A 17,448-nucleotide genomic window follows, 5' to 3' on the forward strand; every position below is an offset into this window, starting at 1 on the left:
CAAGTTCACTGCTTCAAAAATCACAGTATATTCAATTAATATTATAAACTGTATTAATTATTTGTGGTTCTACGTTTGTAGCAATGCTGCAAAGAACAGTTTCAGAAACAGTGTTATGTTTACACTAGGGTTTCTTCTTCTCCACACTATAATCTGTGCCTTACATTCAGAAATTTCATATTTTATGGAATTATATTATGCAGCTGTATATATAATTACCAGAGGGCATATAGGTCACAATATAATAGAACATTTTATTAGATATTTTTCCATACAAAAAAAAAATTAACTTCCACGTGTATAATTTGTATAAACCATAACAACTTCAGTTATAAAAATATCTGGAAATACAAACAAAGAATTAAATATTATGTATAGAAAACAGTACAAGAAAATGTAGAAGGTCTCATGTTGCACTAGCTATGTACATTATTTAACCAGAAATTCCAAGTTTTATACGTAGAAATACATTTCCAAAGATGCAGTAGCAAATTGCTTCACAAAATTAACTGTTTTTACCTCACTGCACAATGTGTGTGTGTGTGTGTGTGTGTGTGTGTGTGTGTGTGTGTGTGTGTGTGTGTGTGTGTATTATATAAATCTCAAGTATCATCAGCAAGGAAAGATTATTACTGCCAACCTTTAACTCTGTGGTGCATGTTGTTATTGCAGTAGATGGCTGTTAATGGACACATCTCTGGAGTTTTTAATCAGTCATGAGCCTGCAAATGCATGCAAGGCACAAAATCAGTAGGGAGAGCCCACTGCAGTGGACTGTGTGCATTTGCAGCCTGAAGAATGATTAAAAACATCAAAGAAGTGACCTTTAACAGCTGTTCACTACAGTGGATGCTCTATGCCACAGGGTTAACAAATTATGAGATTGCTAGAATTCGTGTCACCTATTGTAAATGATGCAGCGCATTAAACACTACTGAAAAATTGAAATATTCTAATTGCAAGGTCCACATTTTAAATGATGCTTTATGTGTGGCCAGATGTTACATACATCTTGTCAAAAATGTTAAATATCTGGAGCTATTAACCACACTCCTTTCGTGATGAAGGTTTGCACTAAAATTATAAGCATTCCACAAGAATCGGAAATGACTATATATATTTTAAAAGATTGATGTATCACAGAAGCACCAACACTATTCAAACAGAGTAAGCATTATATGCACAATTTAAATGTATGTTAACTGCAGTCAAACTTGTTTTTCGTAAACAGGTACAGTAACCTAATAACATTGTTCCAATTTCTGAATTTGAGAGCAAATAACTGAATTTAATAATCAGAAATAATACAGCCCTATTTTGCACACACAATTTGTCTGGAGGCATATAATATTGCTTCTAGACATTTTTTTATAGTTGTGTGAAACATTAAGAAAAGTGGAACGTATTACATATGAACGCCCAGAAAAGTCATCATTAGAGAAGAAATGTGCAGGGAGTTTAGACACAAACATGTGTAGCAAAGCCACTCCTACTCATCTGGAACCATGCCAACAAAAATACTCTTACTGGTTATCTAATGTAACAAGAGATTATTTTGTTTCATTATTAAATATTTCTGACATTACTAATGACAAGTATAAAAAGTACAAAAGTATCACAGCATGACCTGGCTACAAAATTTTTAATCATGAAACAACAGATATTGAGGCTCATAATAACTATTTTTAAAATGTCACAGCTACATGCCATAAAGTACAACACTATGAGTACATAAACTGCATAAATGTGAATTGCACTACATTCAACCATCTAGATAAAAACATTTCTACTTGAAAGGGTGACTCAAAGTTTCACAAGTGGGAGTTTTGTTTTACTATATGGCACTATTTCTTTATGAGCCCCAATATTCATCCACCATCAAGCACAGACAGGCTATAAAATGTACAACCATACAAGATATGTAAAAGCACTCACTAAAGAATTCACTCCAATCAGCACCATACCAGAATAAAGCACCACAAGTTAATCTACTAAACATGCTACTAACAGAGTACTAATTTTGAGAGGCACGTATTTTTACAAAATAAGTACATAACTGGAATAAAATATATACTTATAAAATATTATTGTCAAATTATTGTTAGTTCTTTCTGTTTAAATCCTGAGTTCTTCAGAAAATCATTAAAAAATCCTTTCATATATATTTATAAAATATTAATTAGCGAGGCCATAAAATACATCACTCCTTTGGTGCCACTAGCTGCACATCGGCTGTAATATTTATCAAATTTTCAACTGTAATAAAGCAGTAATGGCTCAATACAAAGATATTTCTAATATATGGGGTAACTATAAGGAACGGTAACCGAATTACAGCTGCTGCATATGGAATATTAGTCAGCATATGCTGTTTCGGTACTCTCACCTATGTATCATCCTGAAGGTTCACTAAATGATCATCACTATTAACTATTCGAGACTCCCTATCATTAGTCTCTGTTCCATCCTTACATACCAAAATATCATTTTGATCTGAACATTTGTCAGACATTATGCATGGCTGCTCGCATGCAGATATTTCTAATACTTCACCTGGAACTCCCACTTTTTCCTCAGCAGCAGCTGTGTTTTCGTCAGTTTGTTTATGTTTCAGAGTGTTACACATTGAATATGAGACTTCGTCCAAGGCACGCAAAGGAGATAGTATCTAAATAAAAAATGAAAATAAAATTGAAAGAAAGGAAACAAAAATTGAAAAATAAATAAATAGCTATCTTTTAATTGTTGATATTAGAATATAGACATAGAAGGCATTGTGTATGTGTCAAGATACCAACTGCAATTAGTAAGTGACTAGAATATAACTTTCCTATTAAAATATAGCAATTACATATCACAATATGTCACATGCATTAGGCTGCAATGTCAGTATTTACATTTTACGATTCCACTAACTTTTGACCTTAACAGTAAAAGCATGGATGGGACGTTTACACTGAAAAGACAACTTCCACTTGCATGACACACCAAAGGGCGAAACACAATGAAAAAAAAAAAGAGGATCGTACAATGTTTTAATGTTTCCTAGTTGTAGATAATTGTTTCAAAGGGCATAATAGTTGCACCCAGTCGTTAACAAGTCTTATATTGTTTATAGGCATTTTAATTCTACAATATTATTAAAAGCACATAAGTCCACGCAAAAGCAAAAACAAAAACTAAAAATCACTTAAAACTGTGACAGATCAATATATTTTTGATATATGTTGAATTGCAATTTCAATATTTTGCCTGCCTAGGTAGTTTACAAAGGAGGTACTCTAGTCTCATAATTATCATGGTTAAGTGTGTCAGCAATGTAGCTACAATATAGTTCCAACTTGTGTGACTTCAGTTATACATATTTTGTTTAATAAATATATGTTACAGAGATTATACATCAGTAGGAACCATACATCAATGATGAAACATAGATGTATTGTCACCGAGTTCCCATTACAAGATATAACTTTTCCCATAGAACTATGTGCATCATTTTCTGCAAACTAAAATATACATACATGCAGCCTGTATTGCATTTGCATGTGTCTAGTAGCATTCAAAGTACAGGTATTCTTTCGAGTCTTATAGAAAACTTTAGTGACAGAAAAAGTCATTCACACTTCATACAAAAGCTAGAAAGATGTACATATTTACACCATATTAAGACATTGGTGATTTAGTGTTGCGTGTTATATACAGTTTTGTCCCACCAAATTTATCATCATCAAACTGCCACATGAATTACTATAAAGATCCGTGCAAGTCCTCATAACCTCACTAAGAAATACAAGTAGAGATTCTCAAGTCTTCTACACCCTGGGTAAATGTATGTGTGTCTTCTAACTTAACAATATTTACTACTGGTGAACAAGTTTCACAGAATAAGATTGCATACAGAGAAATTAAAAGCACTCAGGTACATGCAGTTCCCAAATTAAAAAAAATTAAGATCAGCACAAAGAAATAAAATACCTGTAACCAGCAATTTACAAGGCATTTTGAAATATTTTTTTATGGAACTATTCAAAAACTTACTTACATTCACAGATGCTGAAGAAAGACAATAGCTACACATACAAGACTGCTTTCTACAAACACAATATTTCAAAAGTACATGAAACATTTCAAATAGCGTACTGCCATATTTACAATGTTTTCATTTAGTATTGCAGAGCAATACTGACACAAAAATATACATGTTAAAAACATGGTGGGACAAAACAAAACATAGGTGAAATAGCTAACATTTACAAATTACCAGTAACACATTAAGTTTAGTTTCTGCAAGAAAATTTTTAAATGCAAGAACTGTACTTCAGTATCTTTAAAAATATGCTGCTGTAAAATCACATGTGCACAAATAAGACTAAAAATATTTACAGTCTGTAAGTGTGTGTGTGTGTGTGTGTGTGTGTGTGTGTGTGTGTGTGTGTGTGTTTTATTGGACATTCCATACAGCTTAGTCACTAGACTGTGGGCAAACAGCACTGAAAGCAACAATCCTCAAATTAACGCAGTTTCTGTAATCAAACAAATGCACAGAACCAAGTAATGAATGAATTTAAGATTGGATCATTTAGAAATAACAATGATTTGTGAAATTTCACATTTAAAATTCATTTGTTGTTACAGATACTGTTAAAGCACCATCACAAATGCATTGAAATATCTTTTTAACTAGCTTGTTTAAAACCAGAAAACATTTCTAGCAATGATAATTTCTTAAGTGCAGAATAGATAAAACATAGGGGCTAAAATTTCTAAAACATACTATTTTCAGAAAGAAATTAATGTAATACAGTGGTCCAGCATGTAAACAGAAAATTCAGTTTAGTACTAAAGAAAACACAGCATCCAGGCAAAAATTATATTTCACGAAATTTTAAAATCCAGCTCAATTACGGGTTCCAGTATACTGAGTGGGTACCTATAATTTTTATGAAGATTAGTGTCCAAAATTAAAGCTTTTGAAAAGTAATTAAGATTATTGTTGTAACTCCGTCTACAGGCCGCAAGCGACCCATCGGGACCATCCGACCGCCGTATCATCCTCAGGTGAGGATGCGGATAGGAGGGGCATGGGGTCAGCACACCGCTCTCCCGGTCGTTAAGACGGTTTTCTTTGACCGGAGCCGCTACTATTCGGTCGAGTAGCTCCTCAATTGGCATCACGAGGCTGAGTGCACCCCGAAAAATGGCAACAGCACGTGGCGGCGGGACGGTGACCCATCCAAGCGCCGGCCACGCCCGACAGCGCTTAACTTCGGTGATCGCACGGGAACCGGTGTATCCACTGTGGCAAGGCCGTTGCCTAATTAAGATTATAATGGAAAAAATTTTTGTCAGCAAGGACGTCTGTCATTGAGGATGTCTGCCATTACAAATGTTTTTTAGTGGCCAGAACTTAGTTCAACGTGACCAGCTGAAAATAATAATGTACACAACTGACAAAAGACCACAAGCTACGGCACACGCTACTTTTCTGAATGATGAATTTAAGAGCTGAGCACACAAACAAATAAAATCATTTTACCATGTTCAAAGACTGTGTAAACTGATTTGCACGACATAAAGAAGAAGAAAAAGTATGTACCATTAATGTCAAAATAACTTCATGAACATAACATCCCATGTGTGTATCTTTTGCTGTAACACAAACTGACTGCACACATCAAAACTGAAGCCACATCTGAGCCCTTGACATTCTATTTTAAAGTCAACTGTTTCATTATTCTATGCTACAGCAGCAGACAAAACAGCATCTTCACTTCATGTCCTTACAGTTGCGAAACACATGCAGTAAGGCACGAGCAACAAATACTTTACTGAACCACAGTATGCATCATCCATACACAGAACTAATTTCACAATGTTTAACAATGAGTTAAGTTCTTTCACATTCGTATAAATGTAGAAAGCTCTATTTAATCACTTTATATTATGAGATAGCAATGATTTTGAATAATCATTCCTTACATAATATATATCACTATCAATACGAATTACTTTTATAGAGTTCAGATTGCAAAACAGTGCTGATTGCTCACAATCCAGAGTTTCAGTAGTCCATTAACAGCAGCTACAGGATGAAAATATGTGGTAATTTCTTTGTACAGGAGTGGTAGGACACCACACAAAGCTCATAATTTCCTTTTATATGTGCACAGGACGTGTACTCACCACTTTGTTGTCAGCTGCAGTGCGCCTCTCTTCCTCACTTAATTCGACTGATGTTGACAACTCTAGCTTGTCCATTAGTTCTGACAATTTTCGGGCTTTTCGCATTTCATTCTGCTCTATTATAGTACATAAATGTTCAGTCAGAAGTTCTTTGCGTTCTAGCTTACTGAAGAGATGCATTTTAGCATCTAGAAACTCCTTTTCAGCTCTATTGTAACGTTTTCTGCATAAAACAAAATATGTAACAAGTAACTTTTTGTGTGTTATCTGTGAGCACTAAGGTACATTTGCTTAGAAACTACTACCAACAAGTACAAAATATAAGTAGCTGGAACAGAAAGAAATTTATCATGTTAAATTAAACGATAATATAAACAGTGGCAGGACCTACATCAAAGCTGCAGACGTAAATTCATACATTTAAGTAGAGCGAGTAAAATTTCACAGTATCCTACGAGAAATAATAATATAAGCTGGTGTGTGAAAGGAAAAATTCGAAGCGACTCAAGGGAGAAGATTCTGACAGAGCCAAAAATATTAATACACAAGAGCAGAAAATCCTACAAATCACACTTTCATATGACTTACCAAAGCACAGACATGCATCATGACAACATACACTTATGCAACAAAACAAATTTCAATGAATATCAGAAAGAGAATAGCCCTTTCTATGTAAGAAAGAAAAACCTTCTGAAAATGTACTGTTATTTCTAATTATCAGTCAGCTACGTATGTATTGATTAATAAAAAGATGGTAGTGTATTTTCCACTTCAGCTGTGTTTATTGTGTTTATTTTAGCCTTTTAGGCCATTTTAAGTGATTTTTCTCAGTAATACAGAATACACTACATTACCTCCTGAAATAGAAACATGATGATATGAAGAAACTTATTCAAAAGATATATTTTTTAAAAAAAGAAATTTCTGCCTCTTGAATGTTAATCGTTCATTTATTTTGCAACTACGATTTCAGATTTTTCGCCATTCTCAAGTGCATGTTGAAATGGTAAGATATGTCTGATCTGTACATGACATGTCACTGTCAAAGAAATTGAGCTCTGATCTTATACACCAGTTGTATTACAGGATACAAGTACATATCCAAGATACATACCATGGCTGACATATATTCCAGTGAGGTCACAGGAATATATTAGCTGTTAACTGTATGTTAAGGTTTCTCATTGTGCACAATGTCAGCCATACTATGTATCTTTGATATTGACTCGTATCCTGTAATACAACTGGTCTACATAAGACCAAAAATATACTTTTTTGACAATGACAGGTCATAGTGAGGTCAAACATATTTTACCATTTCAACATGCACTTGAGAATGGCTACAAAGCCAAAAATCATGATCGTAAAATAAATGAACTGTTGTTGTTGTGGTCTTCAGTCCTGAGACTGGTTTGATGCAGCTCTCCATGCTACTCTATCCTGTGCAAGCTTCTTCATCACCCAGTACCTACTGCAACATACATCCTTCTGAATCTGCTTAGTGTATTCATCTCTTGGTCTCCCTCTACGATTTTTACCCTCCACACTGCCCTCCAATACTAAATTGGTGATCCCTTGATGCCTCAGAACATGTCCTACCAACCGATCCCTTCTTCTAGTCAAGTTGTGCCACAAACTTCTCTTCTCCCCAATCCTATTCAATACCTCCTCATTAGTTATGTGATCTACCCATCTAATCTTCAGCGTTCTGTAGCACCACATTTCAAAAGCTTCTATTCTCTTCTTGTCCAAACTATTTATTGTCCATGTTTCACTTCCATACATGGCTACACTCCATACAAATACTTTCAGAAATGACTTCCTGACACTTAAATCTATATTCGATGTTAACAAATTTCTCTTCTTCAGAAACGCTTTCCTTGCCATGGCCAGTCTACATTTTATATCCTCTCTACTTCGGCCATCATCAGTTATTTTGCTCCCCAAATAGCAAAACTCCTTTACTTTAAGTGTCTCATTTCCTAATCTAATTCCCTCAGCATCACCCGACTTAATTAGACTACATTCCATTATCCTCGTTTTGCTTTTGTTGATGTTCATCTTATATCCTCCTTTCAAGACACTATCCATTCCGTTCAACTGCTCCTCCAAGTCCTTTGCTGTCTCTGACATAATTACAATGTCATCGGCAAACCTCAAAGTTTTTATTACTGCTCCATGGATTTTAATACCTACTCTGAATTTTTCTTTTGTTCCCTTCACTGCTTGCTCAATATAAAGATTGAAAAACATCGGGGAAAGGCTACAACCCTGTCTCACTCCCTTCCCAGCCACTGCTTGCCTTTCATGCCCCTCGACTCTTATAACTGTCATCTGGTTTCTGTACTATTAACAGTCAAATGGAGGAAATTTCTTTTAAGAAACTCCATATACAAGGGTTGGCTGAAAAGTAATGCCTCCACCTTCATAGATGTGTAGGAAACAGGAGTGGGCTGGAGTAGAGATGGATGGTAACTTCAACTGTCTTGCATATGCAGATGACATAGTACTACTAAGTGAATCAGAGCACGAGTTGAAAGAAATGTACCAGAAAAATGGACAATTATGCACAGAAAATGGACAATTATGCACAGAAGGTAGGGCTCAAAGTTAATCAAGACAAAACAGAGTTCATGCAGTTCAGATGTAAATCTAATAATCATGGGAGCCTGAAATGCTGTAGCCGGGGCAGAAATGGAAGGCAGAATTGGGGGACAATATGGACTCGGTAAGAAGAATCAGAGAAGAGAAAGACTAATAGAGTTCTGAAATAAATTTCAGATCATAATACAAGTACACTATTCAACAATCACAAGAGGAGGAGATATATTTGAAAGAGGCCTAGAGACACAAGAAGATTATAGTTACATAACATAATCATCAGACAGAGATTCTGGAATAAGATAACAGATTGCTCTACGTACTCAGGAGCACATATTGACTCGAATCACTATTTAATAATGATGAAGCACAAACAGATGTTTAAAAGAATTTGTTACAAGAGTCAATGAGCAAGGAAGTGGGTTATTGAAGTACTAAGGAATGATGAAGTACATTTGAAATTTTCTAAGGCTGTACATGCTGCAATAATAAATACTACAATAGGTAATTCAGCTGAAGAGGAATGGACACCTCCAAAATACGTATTCACAGAATTTGGACTGACAAATATAGGTAACTGCAAAGATACCTTGGGTAACAGAAGCAATACTGGAACTGGTCAACAAAAGAAGGAAGTATACAAAGCTTCAGGAAAAGACAGGAGTACAGCAAGACTTAGGAATAGAAAAAAAATAGGAAGTGCACGGAAGCAAGGATAAAATAGCAGCAGGAAAAATGTGAATAAATTGAAAAAGACATGTTCTTCAGAAGGGCTGATTCAGTGTACAGAAACGTCAAAGCAGCATTCAGTGAAACTTAAAGCAAGGACACTAACATTACGAGTGCACATGGAATTCCATTGTTAAATGCAAAGGAAAGAGCAGACAGGTGGAGAGAGTACATTGCAGGCCTCTACAGGGGAGAGGAATTGTCTGATGGTGTGACAGAAGTGTAATTGGGTTTTGATATGGAAGGGGATCCAGCATTAAGAGTCCAAGTTTAGCGGAGCTTTGGAAGACTTGCAATCAAATAAGACACAACACTTAGATAATATTCCTGTGGAGTTTCTAAAATGATTCGGTGGTGGTGGTGGAGGGGTGGGGGGTGGGGGGGTAGAATGGCAACAAGACAACTATTCAAGATGGTTTCTAAAATATATGCATCCAGACATACTGTCAGACTTTTAGAAAAACATCCTGAAAACAGCAAGGGCACATAAGAGCGAGAACTACCGCACAATCAGCTTATCACCTCATGCAGCCATGCAGCAGACAAAAATGGTATACAGAAGAATGGAAGAGAAACTAAGGATCTGTCAGACGACAATCACTTCGGCTTTACGAAACATAAAGGCACTAGGGAGGCAGCTCTCTTGTTACGCTTGATAATGGAAGCATGACTTAAGAAAAATCGAGACACGGTCATAGGATTTGATGACCTTGAAAATATTTTAAGAAGTAAAGTAGTGCAATATGTTTGAAATTCTCAGAAAAATAGGTGGAAGCTTGGAAACATAGGCGTTTATGAATGAGAACCAAAAGGGGAATGTAAGACTGAAACACAAAGAATGAAGTGCTTTGATTGCAATGGGTTTAAGGCAGGCACGTAGCCCTTCGACCCTACAGTTCAATCTATACATTGAAGATGCAATGACAGGAAAAAAAATCAAGAGTGGAATAAAAATTCAGGGTGAAGAGTTGTCAATGATAAGGTTCACTGATGATATTGCTATCCTCAGTGAAAGTGAAGAAGAATTACAGGATATGTTTAACAGAGTGAACATTACAATTAGTACAGAATATGGACTAACAAGAAAAAGTCTCCAATGGTGGGACTGACCTTTTTAAACTATCTGTACGGTGATGTAGGTTAAGGTCCCAGGTATCACACCCTGCAGCCATTTGCCCTGGTGGAAACTCATTTTCGAATAACCAATGAAAGAAAATGTAATTTAGTGTGATGCTCTACAGTTTCAAAAATTGTTTGTTCTATAGATCGGTTGTGAGGCATAATGGTTAACAAAGTCCTCACATGCCAAATGTTGTGAGTTCGAATCCTGTCATGTGCTTTTAAATTTTTCATCTTTAAATCTTTATCGAAATGACTTTTATAGTTATTTTTATTCAATTCACTGGTTTCACTGTAATTTTTTTTATTTCTATTCCTTTGTCACATCATTTTAATCATGGTATTAACTTTCTAAATTGCTCTCATGTTTTCTTCCTATCTTTCTTTTTCCAGTTGGAATCTTTGATTATGCGAATATGTATAAAAATGACTCTCAGTTAGTAATAAAACAATGTAGCAACTTTCACACATTTGCACTATAAAGCTGCATGGAGGGGTATCTATAGTGCCTGTGATGGCAATGCAGATGAATTGATGGGTACTCTGCAGTAATGTTATGCTATAGCATTTCCAATCAGGTTTACATCTACGTAACAATGCAAAAATCTAGTATGAAATTATTATCTTTAAAAATACAAATTTCTTGACAAAAATTTTTAAAAAATAAAAAATTACATACAGTTGCTTCCATAGAACAGCTAACACCATCATACCTTGGCTAAAGACAGAGCAGAGAACCCGAAAACATTCTGGTCCTATGTAAAATCACAAAGTGAGTATAAGGCTCCCATCGTCACTCATCGATCAGTCTGGTTTGGCAGTACAAGATAGCAAAAGGAAGGCCCAAGTTTTGTAATCTAGGTTTCAGAAATCGTTCATGCAGGAGAATCATACAAGTGTACCGTCGTTTGACCATCGCACAGAGTCCCCTATGGATGACATAGTAATAACCATCCCTGGCATAGAGAAACGACTGAAAGAGTTGAAAACAAATAAGTTGCCATGTACGGATGGAATCCCAATTCTGTTTTACAAAGAGTACTCTACATCACTGGCCTCCAATTTGCATTTATCACAAACCTCTCAACCAGTGCAAAGTGCCAAGCAACTTGAAAAAATTGCAGGTGATTCCTGTATATAAGAAGGGTAAAAGAATGGACCCACAAAATTACAGACCAATATCCTTTACATCAGTTTGATGCATAATTCTAGAGTATATTCTGAGTCTGCGAACTATGGATGAAGGGCAACAGGAAATATCCATATTTCTAGATTTCTGAAAAGCATTCAAAACAGTACTTCACTGTAGAATGTTAATGAAGATACATGCATACGGAACAGTCTCCCAGATATATGACTGGCTTGACTTCTTAAGTAATAGAACCCAGGATGTAGTCCTCAACAGCTAGTGTTCATTGGAGACAGGGGTAACATCAGGAGGGCCCCAGGGAAGTGTGATACGACTCTTGCCATTATATATAACATAAATGGCCTGGCAGACAGTGGACAGCAATCTGTGGTTTTTCACTGATGATGCTGTGGTGTACAGGAAGGTGTTGAAGATAAGTGACTGTAGATTGATACAAAATGACCTAGGCAAAATTTCTAGTTGGATGTGATGAATGGCAGTAGGCTCTTAGTGTAAAAAAATGTAAGTTAATGTGAATGAGTGGGGAAAACAAACCCCATCATGTTCAGATACAGCATTACTAGTGTTCTGCTTGACACAGTAACATCATTAAAATATCTGGGCGTAACGTTGCAAAGCGATATGAAATGGAACAAGCAAGTGAGGATTGTGGTTGGGAAGGCGAATGGTCAACTTTGGTTTACTGGCAGAATTTTACAAAAGTGTAGTTCATCAGTGAAGTAGGCCACAGTCAGGATGCTTCTGAGATCCGTTCTTGACTTCTGCCCGAGTGTTTGGGATTTGCACCAGGACAGATTGAAGGAAGACATCACAGCAATTCAGAGGCGAGCTGGTAGATTTGTTACTGGTAGGTTTGATCAACATGCAACTGTTATGGATATGCTGTGGGAGCTCAAGTGGGAATCCCTGGAGGGAAGAAGACATCAATTTCGAACGACACTACTGAGAAAATTTAGAGAACCGGCATATGAAGCTGACTACAGAATGATCTTACTGCCGTCAACAAACATTTCACATATGGACCACAAAGATAAGATATGAGAAATTAGGGCTCGTACAGAGGCATTTAGGCAGTTGTTTTTCCCTCACTCTGTCTGCGAGTGGAATAAGAAAGGAAACAACGAGTTGTTGTACAGGGTACCCTCCACCACGCACCGTCCATATGACGACTTGTGGAGTATGTGTGTAGATGTAGATACAGCAGGTCTACAAACAATAAGTTGTTTTATGACTACCTGAGACTATATAAAAATATCTCGATAAGATTATTCACATTGTTGAGAAACTGTACAATCAGCAATTTATAATCAACTCAAGGAATAGTCCAAAGCCATGTGGGCAGTTATCAATGACAGACTGACAAGTTACATGAGTAAATACAATCGCTTTAACAAAGTCCAGTTTAGATTCAGAAACAGAAGAAGTACAATATAGACCACTGCAGAATTCACAAAAGTGATGCTTGAAACTCTTGATAGGGATGACTGAATTACAGGCTTTTTCTTAGACTTTTTCATGACTTCTGGTACTGCTGACCATAAAATACTGTTGAGGAAGCTAGAAGCACTGGCTTAAGAGGTAGAGTGAATGACTGCTTTCAGTCTTACATGGGAAACAGGGTGCAAAAGGTGGAGATTGTTCACACAACTGCTGCTGATAATTTTTTAGTAAAACAATTGTCACACAAGAAATATATAAACATAGGTGTTCCTCAGGGTAGTGTATTACATCCAATTCTGGTCTTAACATATATCAATGACTTTCCAGAAAGTGTAAGACATGGGGAAGTAGTTCTCTTTGCTGATGACAGCAACATCATGGTCGCTTATGAAACATCGGAACCTCTATTAAAGCAAACACATGCAACTATCAAGGATGTTTACAATTGGGCAGAATGTAATAAATTAACGTTGAACATAATGAAAATGGACAGTATGCATATCAGCATAAAGAGAAGAAGCAACTCTGTCACTTTAAACATAGATGATAAATCTATAGATTGTATAGCAAATATGAACTTTTTAGGGATGAACACTGATTGTCAGCTAACATGGAGTGAACATACAAAGATACTGGCAAAAAGAATGTCACCAGCATGCTATGCCCTTATGGTGTTTCACTAGTTTGTAAAAGCCAATGTCTTCTGGTGATACACACTTAATTCTTGGCTGCGGATTCTTTGCTTGGGATCGAAGGCACAAAAGATAGACACAGTTTTTAAACTGCAGGAAAGTGCCAAAGAAAAATAACTGATAGCAGTAGTTAGGTCCAATGTAAAGAGCTATTTAAAAAACTGGGTATCCTTACAGCACCTGGTGAGTATATATACCAAGCTGTGGTGCAAATCAGCGAAACTATTACTAAATAATGCACTAATAGTTCTTCACATAATATTGGAACAAGAGCCAGTTTAGATACATTTAGCCCGGGAAAAACAAACAAAAAACTCAAAATGAATTTTAAATCAGGGGATAAAATTGTACAATAATTTGCCAAAAGAACTGAAAAAGATTACTAAAACACATTTGTTTGAAAAGGTAGCTGAAATATTCTTCACTAGTAATGCATATTACACTTTAAAGATTGCTTAGTGGACTTGAGAGTAGTGGATAGTAATATAAGAGGATAACTACAGCACTTTGTCACTTTTCAGAAAATGATTATGGTTGAGTATTAGACTTGGGCCTACTGACTGGCATTTCATTATCTTGACAAATTCTATATCATTGTGAGATGATCCTCAGATGAATAAAGGCCAATAAATAAATACAAAGATAAATAAAAACAGCTGGTAAGAAAAGCAAATGTCACTCAATAACATACATTGAGTATGATGATAGTATTATCACTGACACTAGAGAAATATCTAATAAAGCACTTCATACAGCCCAAACCAAACTCACATTGACATAGATTTGATGGCGTACCCAATTACTTAAACAGACAAATCTTCTAACATCCCCATCAGACTTAATAAACTACTCCTTGATGTTGGGGAAATTCCTTGAAATTTTCAGGACAGCATAGGCAGTTCTTTTCTTTATAAAAGGTGACAAGAGTGAAGTTAATAACTGCAGACCTATCTAGATCCTGTCAAGCGTATCCAAGGTTCTTCAGGAAGCAGTAAACGACAATGTTACCAAGTTTCTTGAAAGCAACCGTTTATTCAGCTCTCATCAGCTATGCCTTTGACAAGGGAGATCAATACATGTGGGCCTATATTCATTTCTCTATTAAGTTGATAGTGCACTCAATGACAGAAAGCACAGTATTCCTCAATGCCATACAGTCCTCTGATTTTGTCAACTGTATATTACTTACAGGGGAACTGATAAAATGTGGAATTAAGGGAGCATGAAATGACTGGTTTAGGTAATTTCTCTCAGATGGAGCACAAAGAATTATAATCACCTTAAAAGTGTAGCAGGATACAGTCAAAAGAGCAGGTCATGAGATAATGCATTCCTCACTATTCCACACTTGGTCCACTTTGGTTCATTACACGTATCAGTGATGTGTCCCAAAACATTCAGAATGGTCTACCAGTAATGTTTACTGATGACATCAATACATGGTATTCAGATCACTGAGCTCAAAGTTGGTAAATTGGTTAAAAACAAACTGTTACTGAGTAAAAACATATCTGTGTGTATAAATTTTCACCCATCACATATAGTTTCATCAAGGATATATGTCAGATCCGAAAAATGTGCTTATAAGCCAAGATGTAACCACTAAATTCCTTTGGGTGTGGATAGATGGCACTTTACACTCGGACATAATAAAATAGACTAAGCAGTTTTGCTATACATAAAAGGTCCTAAATAGTTGGGATTGAAACTCGAAAATGTACATACTCTGCATCTGCACATTCAGTGCTCATGTATCGCATTCCATTTTGGGTTGTCTCACAATGAGAGAGAGATATTTACTATGCAGAAGAGAACAGTCAAATTAATGAGACAGTGCCTCTCTCACTTGCCACTAACATCTATTTCTAGAGCCCAATATCCTGCCAGCACCCTCTATTTATATTCACGAGTTCGTGTATTATTCATGAAAATTCACACATCTTTACAAAAAAAAGAGACACATTAAACACCATCATACCTGTCATTCCAACTACATAATCACTCAACGGCTATGTAAAGAACACAGCATTGTTTGGTACATGGAAGTTGTTCCGTACAACAAGGTACCCAAACGCTTAAAGCTGGATACAGTATTATTCAGATCAAAAGTAAAAATGTTACTTCACAAGAATGACTGTCTAAAATAAGTGAGCTGAATATTTTATTAAGTACAAGGTCTGTTAAAAAAATTCCAGAACACTTGTAATTTCACACCAACGGTGAGTTGGAGTGACATGTGGTTGGCAACCCTCCACACACACTTGTCTAATGTGGAACTATTGGAAGTTTCACTGTTGTATGTCTGTTAGTTATTATTCAGTGCTGTATTGAGTAGAATGTTATGTCACACAGATTGCGAATTTTGAGATGGCAGAGTTAGAGGAGCGATGTGTCTCCATTAAATTTTGTGTGAAACTCAAGAAAACCATTACAGACACACACCACCAAATGATGCAGGAAGCCTACGATGATGAGTGCTTCAGCCGTACTCGGTGTTATGAATGATTCACTTGGTTTAAAAATAGCCAGATGGAAGTTACAGACGACACTTTTTCAGAACACCCTTTGACATCTACTGACGATGCTCGCATCAGGAATATCAACGAAATTCATGCCACAGGGCAAACTGTTAATTGATGGTACTATCGAGATATGTTGCAATGCCTACAAGAAAATGTGAGAAGGAAATGGCCTGAAATATAGAAAGACAATTAATTCATGGCTCTAGTATCACAATAATGCACCCACACATTCATCCCTGTTGGACAAAACATGAAATCACTGTGCTGCCTCATCCTTTGTACTCTCCAGACCTGACTCCAGCGGACTTTTTTTTTTTTATTATTATTTCTGTGGTGTCACCGCCAGACACCACACTTGCTAGGTGGTAGCCTTTAAATCGGCCGCGGTCCATTAGTATACGTCGGACCCGCGTGTCGCCACTGTCAGTGATAGCAGACCGAGCGCCGCCACACGGCAGGTCTAGAGAGACGTCCTGGCACTCGTCCCAGTTGTACAGCCGACTTTGCTAGCGAAGCTACACTGACCAATACGTTCTCATTTGCCGAGACGATAGTTAGCATAGCCTTCAGCTAAGTCATTGGCTACGACCTAGCAAGGCGCCATTACCAGTGTATAGTAAAATGGAGATTATATCTGTACAAGAGCGATGTACACCGATTATGGATTAAAGTTAAGTATTACAAGATTTTCGTACTTTATTGCAATTCTCAAGACATTGTCCTGTTCCAGACCTCACGCCGGTCTGCGTGTATTTAGACGCGTGCATTTCGGCCTCCTGCAGCGACACGGTGTTGGCTCTTGAGCCAACACTACAAATTGGCGACGAGTCTTAAAAGAGGATTTAGCGTTCGTATTGCCCTAATTTACTTGTGTCATGGCTTCGCCACAATCTCCAGATGTACTGTCTGAATTTTATCGCTTGCAGAATCAGCAGACGCAGGCCTTATTGGATGCCCTTGGACAGCTCATCCAGGGTCAACGTGCAATGCAAAACGATGCGGCAGCCGC

General features: G+C 36.6%; 1 protein-coding gene across 1 annotated transcript in view; it reads right to left on the bottom strand.

Annotated features, from left to right (window-relative positions):
• Nucleotides 1-555: 555 nt before the first annotated feature.
• The window catches only part of LOC126252398 (RAB6-interacting golgin), a 71,266-nt gene continuing 54,373 nt past the window's right edge, over nt 556-17,448 (bottom strand). The window contains exons 5-6 of the mRNA XM_049953292.1: nt 6,184-6,406; nt 556-2,668 (exon numbers count right to left, since the gene is read on the bottom strand). Of these exons, the coding sequence (XP_049809249.1) occupies nt 2,387-2,668; nt 6,184-6,406 (505 nt within the window). The 3' untranslated portion in view covers nt 556-2,386. The remainder of the gene's footprint in view (nt 2,669-6,183; nt 6,407-17,448) is intronic.

Source organism: Schistocerca nitens, chromosome 1 (assembly GCF_023898315.1).
Source record: "Schistocerca nitens isolate TAMUIC-IGC-003100 chromosome 1, iqSchNite1.1, whole genome shotgun sequence".
Classification (NCBI taxonomy): domain Eukaryota; kingdom Metazoa; phylum Arthropoda; class Insecta; order Orthoptera; family Acrididae; genus Schistocerca; species Schistocerca nitens.